General features: G+C 32.2%; 1 protein-coding gene across 5 annotated transcripts; it reads left to right on the top strand.

The window, feature by feature from the left end:
* Positions 1-342: 342 nt before the first annotated feature.
* LOC127091093 (phosphatidylinositol 4-phosphate 5-kinase 9) lies at positions 343-7,243 on the top strand. Of its 5 annotated transcripts, none has more exons than XM_051029635.1 (9): positions 343-686; positions 1,563-2,932; positions 3,577-3,744; positions 4,338-4,503; positions 5,551-5,661; positions 5,868-6,055; positions 6,298-6,455; positions 6,607-6,772; positions 6,854-7,243. In XM_051029635.1, the coding sequence occupies exons 2-9, from the start codon at positions 1,689-1,691 to the stop codon at positions 7,131-7,133; spliced, it is 2,481 nt and encodes an 826-aa protein (XP_050885592.1). In that variant the 5' UTR covers positions 343-686; positions 1,563-1,688; the 3' UTR covers positions 7,134-7,243. The 5 variants fall into 5 exon arrangements, with proteins under 5 accessions (XP_050885592.1, XP_050885589.1, XP_050885591.1 ...); XM_051029632.1 differs by having other exon boundaries at positions 1,559-2,932; XM_051029634.1 differs by lacking the exon at positions 343-686 and adding an exon at positions 755-948 and having other exon boundaries at positions 1,559-2,932.
* Positions 7,244-14,410: the final 7,167 nt, after the last annotated feature.

Here is a 14,410-nt window from a genome sequence, read left to right as displayed (position 1 = left end):
AAATCAACCTTAAATAATTATTATAATAAAATGAATGTAATAAATAATTAAGAATATTATAGATAAAAAGAAAATTATTATTTAAAAAATAATAATAGTAATTAATTTTCTTGAAAGTGTAAAAAATCCAAAAATCACATTTAAAAAATAACTGAAGGAACTAAAAATAATTTATCCGCTATGAATTATTTTTACCAAATATATCCTCATAATTTAGGTAGAATAAAATTTACTTTTTCTTTTATTAATCTATCACGTACGATCTATTTGACAGGCCCACTCCACAGTAGATCCCCGTATCAATTCATAGTCCATTTTTGTATTTTATTTCCGGGGGCAAATATTAATAACAATATCTTGTTTTCCAAAACACAATAATTAATTCATAGAAAAAAACAGTTGCTTGAAATCGGAATAAAGATCATCTCACAATCATCATCTTCAATGGTTGGGCAAAATAAAAGACAAAGAACAAGTTTCAGATTTTAAGAGTTTAAGATCCCATCACCACACTGTTAGTATTACAGTCCAAAACAAAACGAATCTCATCGGAAAACGAGTAGCCAAATTTTGAAAAGTTGAAAATAAGCTTCAGCCAGCAAAGCACAGAGTGTTCAGAGTTTGATTTACTATTTATCACCTATGCACTTGACTTGACTCTACTATCTCGTTCTTTCACTTTCAAGGTACTCTCCTCTTTCTCTCTCATCGCTCTTTGTAACTAAATTGTTCATATTCATATTCTCATCTTGAATAATGTGCAATCGGTTACCATCATGATAATTGAGATTTTGTTAGTATATCCAATTTGTTCGTTGCGTGTTTGATTTTAGGTTAAAAGTTTGTAATCGAAGGTTTTCTTCATAACAGAATCAACGCACCGAAGTTGTATCTTAGATGAATTTTTCTGTAGTTTCTTACCTTTTTGTGTGATTTGAAAATTGAAAGGTAATGTGTATGGAATTTTTGAGAAACTGATTAGTTGAAATAGGAATAGCAATTATTGTTACACTGTGTGCAATAATGTGGATGTTTTGTTTGTTTCAATCCTGACGGAAATAGTTTAATTTCGCAATTATTTTTGCCTTGGTTGATAGTTTCTGTATTTTTTAAAGATTTATCAACCGACTACTCTGTTTTTTTTTATACTGTTTGTGATTTTTTTATTAAGGAAAGTGATTTTTCTTAATTGAAATAAATATTGCAAGTTGTTCAATATAAAGACTTTTTTGGCTGTATGGAAGTCTAGTCAAGCTTCTGTTCTTCCATTTTGTGTATGATTTTATTGTTTTTCTTTTTTTGGTTCTTATTATTTTAATCACTTTGGTGATTTCTATTGAAATTTCAATTTCTTGTAGTTGTGGTAGTTTACCATATTTAGCAATTGTTAAAGATCTTTAAATTTAAATTTGTTTCTTTCTCTATGCTATGAAGCAAACTTGGTTTCTCGAACATCTTTGTTTATTTTTTCATTTCTACGGCGTGATTGTGGATATCTTAAGGCTTGTGTAGCGGTAGGTTTCTGATTTGTTTCATTTTTTTGACTTCTCTTTTGTAGCCAGAAGGACGAAGAGTTTCGAAGGTCAATCTCTTGGTAAGATTTCCTATCTGCAACCGTTATTGTCTTGTAGCGGTTGAGAATTCGGGGTAGTTAATTCTGTAAGGAAAATTCCTTTTGATCATTATGCATGTCTGTCTCTGTGGCTACAGCTGATAGTTTGGATCGAACACAATCTCTTGATGTCTTTTCTAACATAGACCATATATCTATATTGACAAACTGTGAAGCTGTTCAGTCTACTGAAATTGTTGGTTTTAGAGTTGGGGAAATCTCTCTTCTTAATGGTGAGTCTTATTCCGGCTCCCTTCTTGGCAACGTTCCAGAGGGTCAGGGTAAGTATGTGTGGTTGGATGGTTGTGCATATGACGGTGAGTGGAGATTGGGGATGAGAAATGGATTTGGGAAAATACAATGGCCTTCTGGTGTATTGTATGAAGGTGAATTCTCTGGTGGGTATATCCATGGTACTGGAACATACATTGGTCCGGAAAATCTGACCTACAAAGGTCGATGGCGATTCAATCTTAAACATGGCCTGGGTTATCAAGTTTATCCAAATGGAGATATATTTGAAGGCTCTTGGATCCAAGGAACTCCAGAGGGGCCAGGCAAGTATACCTGGGCTAATGGAAATGTATATTTGGGAAATATGAAAGGTGGGACAATGTCGGGAAAAGGAACTCTTACTTGGGTAAGTGGAGACTCATTTGAAGGAAGCTGGTTAAATGGCATGATGCATGGTCTTGGGGCATATACTTGGAGTGATGGGGGCTGCTATGTCGGGACCTGGACACGGGGTTTAAAAGATGGCAAAGGAACCTTTTATCCAAAAGGAAGCTGTCTTCCATCTGCACAAGAAGTATACCTCAATGCATTAAGGAAAAGAGGGCTATTACCCGATTTGAGAAAACAGAACCAGGTGCATATTCATCATACTGCTTCAGTTGATATGGGGGACGGCAAAGCCGGTGAGAGCCAGAGATCAAGTGGTGTTTCATCTGATAAGCTTCCCACAAGAAACCTATTAAATCTGGACCAATCTCGCAGCAAAAATGTTTCTCTTGAAAGGCGGTGGAGTCTAGAGGTAGCTATTGAGAAAGTGATTGGCCATGATTCACAATTAGCTTCAACAGATTCAGTCTTCCAAAATGGAAATAAAGAGGTTAATGAAAAGATCCCAATTTTGGAACGTGAGTATATGCAAGGGGTTTTAATAAGTGAGGTAGTTTTAAATAATAGTTTTTCATCACTAACTAGACGAGCAAAGCAGCTTAAAAAAAAGATTGCTAAAGAAATCAAAAGACCAGGGGAACAAATTATTAAAGGTCACAGGAGTTACGATCTGATGCTTAGTTTGCAGCTTGGGATAAGGTAAAAGACGCTATCTTGACATTTTGTACAGTTAAGCTATTTTAGTTGTTTTCATTTATAACATTGCTACATCTACATGATTTTGCTTCCTTCAAGTTTATTTTTTCAATTTATTTTAATGGACATAAAATTTTCAAGATGAAACCATGTTGGAAGGAGGTCATTAAGTCATACTTTTCATGAGAATAGGGTCGAACACATCTTTTCACTGATCACATTATCGGTCATCTCCTTTTTATGTTCACGAAAATACTTTTGAATTCTTCCCTATTACCAATGGTAAAGAATAGAAGGGATGTAATGTGATGTCTCTAAAAGAGATCGAGATTTTGGGTTTTCAATTTTCAGATTATTGTCCTTTAAGCTATATATTTCTTTGAAATCACTAAATTGTCACTCATGGGTTTCAAGAAAAAAGCATATGGGTTACCCATGTCTTTGTTTTTTATCCACAAAAAAGAAATGTGGTTATTGAAAATGGGAAAAATCACAAACAAGGCAGCTCAAATTAAAAATAACAGTTTTGAAGCAATTAACCATTAACAATTCAAGTGGGTAATTAATCATCAGAATAAAATACGGGAATATCAATATTTTCTTTTGCATGGTTTTTTGTAACTTAAAAACCGGCTTCAAATGGCTAGGTATACTGTGGGAAAGATTACCCCAATACAAAGACGAGAAGTTCGGGCATCAGATTTTGGTGCCAAAGCAAGCTTTTGGATGAATTTTCCTAAAGAAGGTTCTCAATTGACACCTCCTCATCAGTCAGATGATTTTAAATGGAAAGATTACTGCCCTATGGTGTTCAGGTTAGTTGAAACTTTTTTAGGCATATTATTTTTTTATGTGACCACTGTTTCATCAACTCCTTGCCACTCTTATGGATTGGTTGACAGCATCAAGCTATATTAGTATTACTAGTTCTATTTTCATCCGAATATAGTTCTTTCCTCTTAAAGTAACTGTACTGAATTTTAATCTACCATATTGTTTGTATAATTTTCCTATGTTTTTCGATATTAGTAAAAGGAAAAACAGATGTCCACACTAAATTTGTACATCTGATTTTGAATATTCATTTCAAAGTACAATGCCTACTGATAACTTAAGGTGAATACAAGCATGAAATAATTATTCAAAACTGATTCGTAATTGTGTAATTGTTTATTAAGCCATGTCGATTTCATGTTGAATCCTTGCTTCAACTACTCAAATACCTCTAGCGTATGATGTTGATGTGAACTTCATAATATTGCAAAAAAAAATCATTTTTTACAATTGTGTTTGTACACATGGTAAGGAAACACTATTGCGGCCTCTGTTTTGCTATCTTTCTTTATTTCTTTATTTCTTTCACCTTTCGTATGCTTCTTATATATTATGACCTTGTGACCTGTTGCAGAAATTTGAGAGAATTGTTCAAGATTGATGCTGCAGACTATATGATGTCTATTTGTGGAAATGATGCTTTAAGAGAACTATCTTCTCCAGGGAAAAGTGGTAGCGTCTTTTTCCTGTCTCAGGATGATCGTTTCATGATCAAGACACTGAGAAGATCAGAAGTGAAGGTGTGTTAATTTCATGTGGATCTTGTTTATCAACTCTTGTTGCAGATATAGATATATAAACTTCCTTGGAGAATTGTTTTCAACTGGTTCTCTTTCATATTTCACTATACCTAGGTGTTTTCTTCATGATTATGTGTGAAGCTGTGAAGCACGGACTTTGATATAGACACCACACAAGTCATTGCCGCTTATGTAAAACATATAGGACCCTGACACCAATTATTTATTTATTCTAACTAAATAAAGCATGAACATTATTTATAAAATATCCAAATTAAGAATTAATCTATATAAAACAAATTCTTAAACAAGATATTATAGTCTTTCACCTTCGCTCATCCATCTACTAGTGAAAAGTAAAAAATGATGTAATATCTTTAACCCCCATAGATGTGTCTGAAAAGTGCCCAAGGAGCATCTAAGGCATGTCGATGCAAAGGAAAACAAGTTTCTTGAGACACTTGTGTGAGTTGACAGAGACGTGTCGTATGGGTTTCACACACCAAAGCGTGTCGGAAGCAGTGAAATGCATAATTCCACAGGTGTCCATGGTTATCAACGACATACTTGCAAAAAGGGCTGACGACATCATTGTGCTCAGAATGTCATCAAGTGCTACATAAACTACATACATATATTAAGCATAACCTTAAATTGAAAATTTCAATCATTTTTACATAACTTATGTGTCTGCCTTGTTAACTGAAATGCAGTTTTTCATATGCACATAGATATGTAGGTACATACACATGTATGTTGAGAGGTCTTCACAGATAGAAAAGTTGGCAGTGTGATATTGCCTGCCTCATTAACTTGAATGATATTTTATGTTTCCCATTTTCTATATCTCTTTTCTCTCTGATAAAAACTACTTTTTCAATCCAAAAGCTTAATAGAAAATTGAGCTTTTAGCTCATATATGTTGAATCAGCTTGTGGTGTTGGTGCATATGTTTAGTAATGATACTTTAGTATTCACATGTTCTTGTCTACTTTTCATTTTTTCGATGTGAAATAGAAAATGTAGTGACTGTAATCTGTAATGTAGGTTCTTCTAAGAATGCTTCCAGATTATCATCATCATGTGAAGTCATATGAGAATACACTCATTACCAAATTTTTTGGTCTCCACAGGATCATACCTTCAAGTGGTCAAAAGGTAAGCTTGTTTATCAATCACTAATGTGAATTGCACCTTAATTCTTACAAATCAGAAAGATATAAAAAATGAAAAAATTTATAAAGAAAATGTACTACGACAAATATTTGAACCTATCATGACTTGCATCTTTCATGCCAAACTGCTTAAATTATATTTTCTTTAATTTGGAGGCCAACATTTATATATGACTTTCTATCTTGCAGTTTCGCTTTGTTGTAATGGGAAATATGTTCTGCACAGAACTGAGGATCCATAGGAGATTCGATTTAAAAGGTTCGTCTCTTGGACGTTCTTCCGACAAGATAGAAATTGATGAGAATACCACTCTTAAAGATTTGGATTTGAACTACTGCTTTTATTTGGAACCGTCTTGGCGGGAGTCTTTATTAAAGTAAGTGGCATTTACAAAATATTTTCTTTAGTCTAGTGTTTCAATTTTTGTTTTTGATGTTATAAGAAAAGATTTTATTCCTAGGATCATAAAGAAGAGGAAGACAAATTACTCTCGTTCAACATTACTAATGGTCCATTAGTGTTTGTTTGAACTTCAAACGTTTTCCTGACGAGTCTTTAGAAAGTTTCAAGATGTATGGTCCTGCAACGCTCAATTCTCTTACTCGTTCTCTTTTGCAGGCAGATTGAGACTGACAGCATGTTCTTAGAGGAACAGCACATAATGGATTATAGCCTTCTTCTAGGTGTTCATTATCGAGCTCCTCAGCAGCTGCGTCCTCCCGCGTCCTACAACCATAGTACAAGTTTAGATGGTTTGGCAAGGCTTGCAGAGGAAGGTGGGTATCAGATCCAATCTAGAAAATGTTTATCTATAATTTGGTCTATCATTATTTTTCAAGTTTCAGCAATTATTTATATTCTTGCATTTTCTTCTAACACTATTTCATGGAACTCATTAATTGTCAAAATTTTGGTAATCAACTACAGACCCTCTAGAGGATGAAGTATATAACTATCCACAAGGTCTTGTTCTGGTTCCCCGGGGAGCAGACGACGGTAGTGTTGTTGTCGGGTCACACATTAGAGGTAGCCGATTGCGAGCATCAGCTGCTGGTGATGAGGAGGTGGATCTACTTCTACCCGGTACTGCAAGGTAAGAATTTTAACCATTTCACTTGGGATGATCATATTGATTAAGGAAAAACTGTTCTTAAGTGCACCCCTCGTTATGCAGACTTCAAATCCAGCTAGGTGTGAACATGCCAGCAAGGGCAGAACAAATTCCAGGAAAAGAGGATACGCAAATGTTCCATGAAGCTTATGATGTTGTACTTTACTTGGGTATCATCGATATACTGCAAGATTACAACATGACTAAGAAGATTGAACATGCATATAAATCTATTCAGTTTGATTCATTATCTATCTCCGCCGTGGATCCTACATTCTACTCGCGCCGCTTTCTGGATTTTATCCAGAAAGTGTTTCCATCAAATGTACCAGGAAGAAGTTAGAGTTACTTCATCCAGATACTTTATTCACAATGTATTGTTCCTTTTGTGCATGCTTTGTAATTGTTTAAATGTGTATTTTTTATGTTAATAAATATGTTAAATTTTGATTATCTTTCTTATTCTATTTTTATTTATATTTATGTTAAAGCAAAAAATAAAAATAAACAATTTAGACACAACAGTTTAGACAACTCTACAATTTTGTTACTTCTGTGTTATATCACGTTAATGTGACGTTAGGATGTGAAAAAACCTTATCTAATGCATACCCATCCAAACATATAGATTATGTGTATAGCTTCACTATGTTCGCATGTCTAAAGTAATGCTAATTTTTTTTTTCGCTTTAATTTTAATTTACTCTAAAGAAAATAGTTTTCAAGGTGATTTTTTAAGTGGCAATGTATGAAATAAATTATTACTTGCTTGTTTGTTTCTGTTTAAAGCTAGTGTTTGTTAGAGCTGTCTGTCTATTACAATACTATTCTTTTGTCCTAAATTAAATGATCTGATTTTTTAATAATATTAATATTTTTTTATAATTATTATCACTTTAAATTGATTATAAAAATAAATATATGAATATTTTCTATTTTAAAATGAAGGCCTTTTAAATTTTTTATATATTTATTAAGAAATGTAATAAGTAAAAAAAAGAAAAAATATATATTTTATTAATTATTTGTGTGTTTTTTAGAATAGTTTATATTGTAATAATTAGAATATATAAATGAAAAAATAATTATTATGTTAAAAATTAAATCATTTTAAAATAAATTTTAATCTCCCGTATTTTTTCTGGTTCACGAAATTAATCTCCTCTATTTTAAATTCAAACAGTTTTGTTCCCTTAGTTTAAATTCAAATAGTTTTGGACACTTATTTTAAATTCAAACAGTTTTGGTTATCCTCTCATCTTTTTTCTCGTGTTTTAGTTTACATGTTCATCTATAACATTCAATAATAGATATATACCATTATTTATGATGTTAATAAATAATTTGTTATTTAAAAAATAAAACATCATTAATTTTAAATACAAAAATAAAAAAGGTGGATTAAAACTGTTTAAATATAAAATAGGATAATCAAAACTATTTAAATTAAAAATAGATATTAATTTCGTAAATCAGATAAAATAGAGTAACTTTAATCTAAAATTTATTAATTAAAGGAAAAGTTATTTTAAAATAGGAATTTAATTGATATACTCAGTGTAAAGATTTTTTACACTGTCAGTTAATCACAATCATTGATTTATTTAAAATGTCTTTTGTTTTAATCATTTAAAAAGTAATACAAACGGATGATTGTGATGCATTGACAGTGTAAATTTTTTTACACTGAGAGTACATAACAATTAATCTCTTAAAATAGAGAATATACATAATAAAGTATATCAATGAAAATCTTAATCTCGTTTATTTATATAATTTTTTTAATCTATAAAATAGTTAAATGATAATGTTAATTTGTGTCTCAAGAATATAGGTTAAATAATTTATAAATAAAAAATTTATATCGAAAAAAATAATAAAAACAATAATTATAAATTTTTGATAAAAACAATATACAAATTTCAATAAAATATTTCTATAATTAATTCTTAACATGTGCTTCTAGGACATAAATTAACATTATCTATAGTTAAATATGAATCCTTTTAGAAACCAATTTAGATAAGTACCTTCTTAATATTTAAGAAAGTCCTTTCTCTCAAATTGTATTAATTAAGAGATTGAATTTCAATAAAATAAGAGGACTTTTAGTATCATATTCTAAACCTCTCTCTTGTTGTGCATTATGATTTTGTTCCATGTTTTTAAATGAATCATCTTAAATTCAATCATTTTCATATGGTATCATAGTCAAGTATGGATCCTTCCTCCATTTTTTCTTCTTTAAACTTTTAGAGTTCATATTCTCAAAAGAGAATTTCTTAAAACACTCTAGATCTTTTTACTGTATTACGTAAATTTTTACAAATGTTCTTTATTTTCGAAAATACATTTTCGGACACACCTATTACACACTCAAGTAAGGTCATTCTGAGAGGTACCCTATATGTTGACTAATTTTTATTATGGAGATGCATCTCCGAAATATTTTAAGAAAGACCTTAATTATGTAACAGTTCAATAGATATTCTGGAGATGTATCTCCGGAATCATGGGCGGCATTTTGAAATTTACATCACCTTTGCATGTCAGATATTTTCGGAGATGCATCTCCGGAAATATCTGATAAAAGAACCAGTTGCATGATCACACATCCATTGTTAACATAGTTGATTTTCAACCAAATCTTTCACCCGAAAAACCCTTCATTCTCAATCCACTTTTTCACTCTAAATCTCCATCCTTTTGGTTCATCACATCATAGGGAGCGAACAAAGATAGAATTTTAGGTAAAAATTCTTCTTTTTCCTCTGCATTGCTCACGTTAATCTTCAAGACGCAAACGGATGTTAGGGTTATGTGAAACACATATTTACGTTTCGAAACAAAAATTATGCTCGAGTTAGAAGTAACGCTACAAAGATTGGTCGAAGATATTCTGAAGATGTGCAAGCGTCCACTGGGATTTTGAAATGTAATATTGTAGTTTATGTTGAAATCATCATTGTAATGCTTATTTTATGTTATGAATGTCAATTTCATTTTGTAAAATTACTTTTATGTTGATTCTGATACTGATGTGTCTCTCTGGAGATATAACTGCAGAATCATTCTGGAGATGCATCTCCAAAATAAAGTAAACCAAAAACTCAGAATGACCTTTGTTGAGTGTGTGCTGGAGTGCGTTCGGAGATGTATCTCCGGAATCACGGGAAATTTGTGAAAATTCATATGGTGCATTAGAAACATCTAGGGTGCCATAAGAAATTATCTTCTCAAATGTTTGTCTCAATTTTTAGGGTTTTAGTCGCTCTTCCCAACCTTCTCATCTTGATCGTTTTCTCCAACATTCCTATATTATTTGCTTTCTGAATCCACTCATAAAAAGGACCTTGCACCATTAATTTAAAAAATTAAATAAATTTTGATTTACTTATTTTTAGATTTCATATTCTCTTTACTCTTAAACTCTTAAAAAAAGTGATATTTATTTACTCTATCAAGAAATTTAAGTTTAGTGGTTTATTATTTTTTTAGCTTAAAACCTTTTTTCGTCCCTTTTGTTTTGTGCAGGGTTCATTTTGGTCCCTTAATTTTAAAAAGGATCATTTTTATCCCTAGATTATTCAAAGCAGTTTACATTTATCCTTACCATCCAAAACGTTATTCAAAGTTAATTGAGATGCAAATGTGCCACACACGTATATTAGTTTATGATGACCTAACAGTGTAATACATAAAAAGGGTATACCCATATTTCTCATATCTGTCATATTTTTCTAAAGTTCTCTCAAACCTCACTCTGTAGAACGACAAACACATTCTTTGACGAAGGAAGTGAACAATTGAAAAATGAAGAAAGAACGAAGAAAGCACGAAGAAAAGGGATCTCTGAAGAGAATACTGGTAATGTTATTTTTCTTCTTTTTAATCTTCGCCCAATTCTATTTTAGGGTTCATTTGGGTTTGCATTTTAGGGTTTGTCATGGATTTAGGGTTTTGTGTTCCTGATTCAAAATGTTGTAATTTTTAGGTATATTATGGATGAATATGTGCATGTAGTTATACACCATGATTTTTTCCGAAGGTGATGATGAGTCAAGTTATGGAGGTTCAGTTGCTAAGGTGAAGTATGATGCTGATAAGTGGAGTTATTTTGAGGTGTTAGGCATTGTTAAAGAACTAGGATATGAGGAATCTGGAATAGTAATATACAAGGACCCAACAACTGGTTTGTTTACTCTGAATGATGATAAAGGTGTCCAAGAGATTTGATTTATGTAAGGTACATAAGAGTGATTTTAAGGAGCTAGTTACTTCATATGCAGTCCAGCCAGGAAGGGATTTGAGGTTCTCTAAAAATGATAAACAAAGGGTAAGAGTGATATGTAAATAAAGGTGCGATTGGAATGCATATTGTGGCAAGTTACCATATGAATATTCTTGGCAATTGAGGAAATTGGTGGATAAGCATAACTATAGTATATCATATAATGTGAAGCTTGTGACTACAAAGTGGTTAAGTAAAAGAATTCAAAACTCTTTGAAAGATAATCCAAATATGAAAATCAGGGACATCAAGGAAAAAACCCAAAGGAAATGGAATATTGGTGTAAGCAAGACTAAGGTTGTTAGGGATAGGTGTGCAGCAAGAGGATTGGTTGATTGCTCCTTTCTATAACAGTATACAAGAATTTATGACTATGCATATGATATCCTTAAAACAGATTATGGTTAAATTGTCAAGATTATTGTCCAACTTGTTCCAGACAATGCAAGTGACAATAGGCCTCGCTTCCAAAGGATCTACATTTGTTATGCAACTTGCAAAGAGAGTTTCAAATCATGTAGACCTATAATTGGGCTTGATGGTTATTTTTTGAAGGGCCTATGTGGAGGACAAATATTGGCAGCCATAGGAAGGGATCGAAAGACCAAATGATGCCAATAACCTTTGCAATTGTTGAAGATGAAACAAAGGACATGTGGGCATGGTTTCTAGAACTATTGATTGAGGATCTTGGAGGTAGAATCCAATGTTGTACATATACCTTCATATCAGACCAACATAAGATATTGAATTTGTGATAATTAATCTTTTGTATTTATTTTGTGCATGACTATAATGTTTTGAATTTGTGGTCATGAATCTCTTGTATTTATTTGTTATGGTCTCTTGCCAACTATGGATGAGCTTTTACCGGGTGCGGAATAGAGGTTTTACATACGCCATTTGTACAATAATTTTAGGAAGAGATTTCTTTGAAAGAAGTTGAAAGAGATTATATAGAAAGTTGTTAAGTCAACATATTCACAATCTTGGGAAAGAGAAATGAGAGAAGCGCAATGCAATCGCACGCTCACGGGATGGACTTAACAGAGTCGCCACCGAACTTTATTTATTTCCAAAGAGTGAAAGGGAAAATGTTGATAAACCTTTAAAAGAACGACAATGATTATGGTCGTCACAACCAAATTAGGGTTTGAAAATCGATTACGCAAGGGGAAGGTATTAGCACCCCTCACGTTCGTTATACTTAACAAGGAACCGTTTTGTTAGTTGTACATGTTAATGTTAGCATAGAATTGTTAGGCTTCACGAGTTTAAACAGGAAAGTAATGAGACTAAAAGGTTTATTATTATCTTTTATTAGGGTGCCTCACGAGATTTTGAATCAAGCTCCTATGTATCTCCGGGTGCGATGGAGAACTCAAGGCTTACGTAGTTTTGGATAGAAAAATGTTTGTTTATTGGTCGATTTTAGCGAAAGCTATTTTGTCTCAATCAATGGAAAAACATTGCTTGCTACCTAAAACAAGTAAGGAGCAGACGTTTGCATCGCATTGAATGGATTTTTAGATATCAACATTCACGTGAAAACGTCACTTATCCCAACTCACACATGTGTGGACGAAGCATTGTGTTTGCATCGTATTAAGACAAAATACCTTTCATTTGTGAAAAGGTTTGGCGAGAAAAAGAGATTGATTGGTTGGATATCTTTTTGGGTCGCAAGACGAATATTCATGACTTGCAAATAATTACTACGTGGGTCTAATATTCGGTACTATGACTTGACCTTTCACCCAAGTAGTCTTTTTCTTCGAATTTTGTTATGAAAATAGTTTGAATATTTACAAGTGTTTTGAAAGTTTATTTGAGAAAATGCATTCGATGTTGATCGAGGTTTGTTTTGTATTTACAAAAAAAAGGTTCGAAATTATAAGAGAGTTTGAAAATGATTTGAATGGTGAAGCGTTTGAGAAGTTGAGATAGTGGAAATAGTTGATGGTTTGACTTGAGAAAAATGCTTGACGTTGGATCGAGTGTTTATTTTTGTTCTTTTTGAAAATGGTTGATTTTATTCTTTTTGGTTTTTGATTATCGATCTATCTAAAGGAAATAAAAGCAAGAAAATGAATATAAATTACAAACAAGGGATGAGGGTATATTTTGTCAAATGAGAAATAAGATAAAACGATAAACATAAAAACTACAAACAGGCGAATGTAAACACAAGGATCTCATTGTAAGAAGGCCTAAGAGTAAGCCACGGGACCGGAAGCCAACCAAAATCGAAAGCAACTAAATTTGGCTCTATGCTAACTTATAGGGGATTCATGTAAGAATCACTCTATAAGAAACCGGTCGACATAATTTATGCATTCGAACAATTTTCGAAAGTTAAATTGAATTTTAAATTCGAGATCACAATGCAGTGAAATCAAGGTAACCATTAAATAATCCATTTAACAATTTAAAAGAGTAATTAAAATAATTAATATCTAATTAGCTAATCAATTAAACAAATAATCAATTAATTAGTTAATAGTTTATACCAAACAATAAATAATAATAAATAGAAAATAAAAGAATAATAAAAGAACATAGTGGTGCTTGGTGAATTAATTGAGTTATAATCTTGCGCCTACGGTAGCAATGTTTACGATGACTTGTATGATCGGTTAGCGAACCGTTGTGTTTATCCAATGATGAATTATTGTTCTGGTGAATTAACATGAATAAATGCATATGAATTTGCATTTTTGAGATGCTAATATTTTGTGGATGTTCTATTTATAGATGTCATAATATTGATTATTGTGTATGATGAATGATGTGATGCATAAATGGTGAGATGTGTATGAGGATCCTTTTGGTGAAACTTTTTCCGATAATGCATGTTATTGAGAGTCATGCATCATGGTGTACGGACTTCGGTTTAGTTTTGGTGTCTGGTCCTATGGTGGGAATCGGGAGCAAATATCCAGTTTCAGGTTGGAATCGGTGAAGCGCTACCTATGGTGATGGTAACAATTTGGTGTGCTCTTATTCTATAGTGGGGATCGGGAGCGAGATGAACCTGAGTGTTCATGAATGGTATTGCATGCATAATGAGTCAATTATGGAGTACATTTGCATATATGATTGCATATGTTGTTGATTTTTCATGATGTTGATGATTGGATATGATTATGTAATTGTTGTCATGAATTGGGAGTGAGAATATGTTGTTGATGGTTGTGTGATGGATATGTACTTGATGTATATTCTCTACCTTAGTATTATTTACACTATTTATATTGGTTTGTTGTTTCTCACCCCCTTGCTTTAATATTGTCTACCATGGACATCTTGCAGATACTCAGGAGTATAGC

The sequence above is a fragment of the Lathyrus oleraceus genome, chromosome 6 (assembly GCF_024323335.1).
Source record: "Lathyrus oleraceus cultivar Zhongwan6 chromosome 6, CAAS_Psat_ZW6_1.0, whole genome shotgun sequence".
Taxonomy (NCBI): domain Eukaryota; kingdom Viridiplantae; phylum Streptophyta; class Magnoliopsida; order Fabales; family Fabaceae; genus Lathyrus; species Lathyrus oleraceus.
This window is presented reverse-complemented; position numbering and strand designations above follow the sequence as displayed.

Excerpts from the sequence above, each read along its gene's own strand:
- LOC127091093 (XM_051029635.1), top strand. The coding sequence starts at position 1,689 with ATGTCTGTCTCTGTGGCTACAGCTGATAGTTTGGATCGAACACAATCT. Across the intron at positions 5,662-5,867 it reads TACCTTCAAGTGGTCAAAAG|TTTCGCTTTGTTGTAATGGG; the intron begins GTAAGCTTGTTT and ends TCTATCTTGCAG. Across the intron at positions 6,773-6,853 it reads CTTCTACCCGGTACTGCAAG|ACTTCAAATCCAGCTAGGTG; the intron begins GTAAGAATTTTA and ends CTCGTTATGCAG.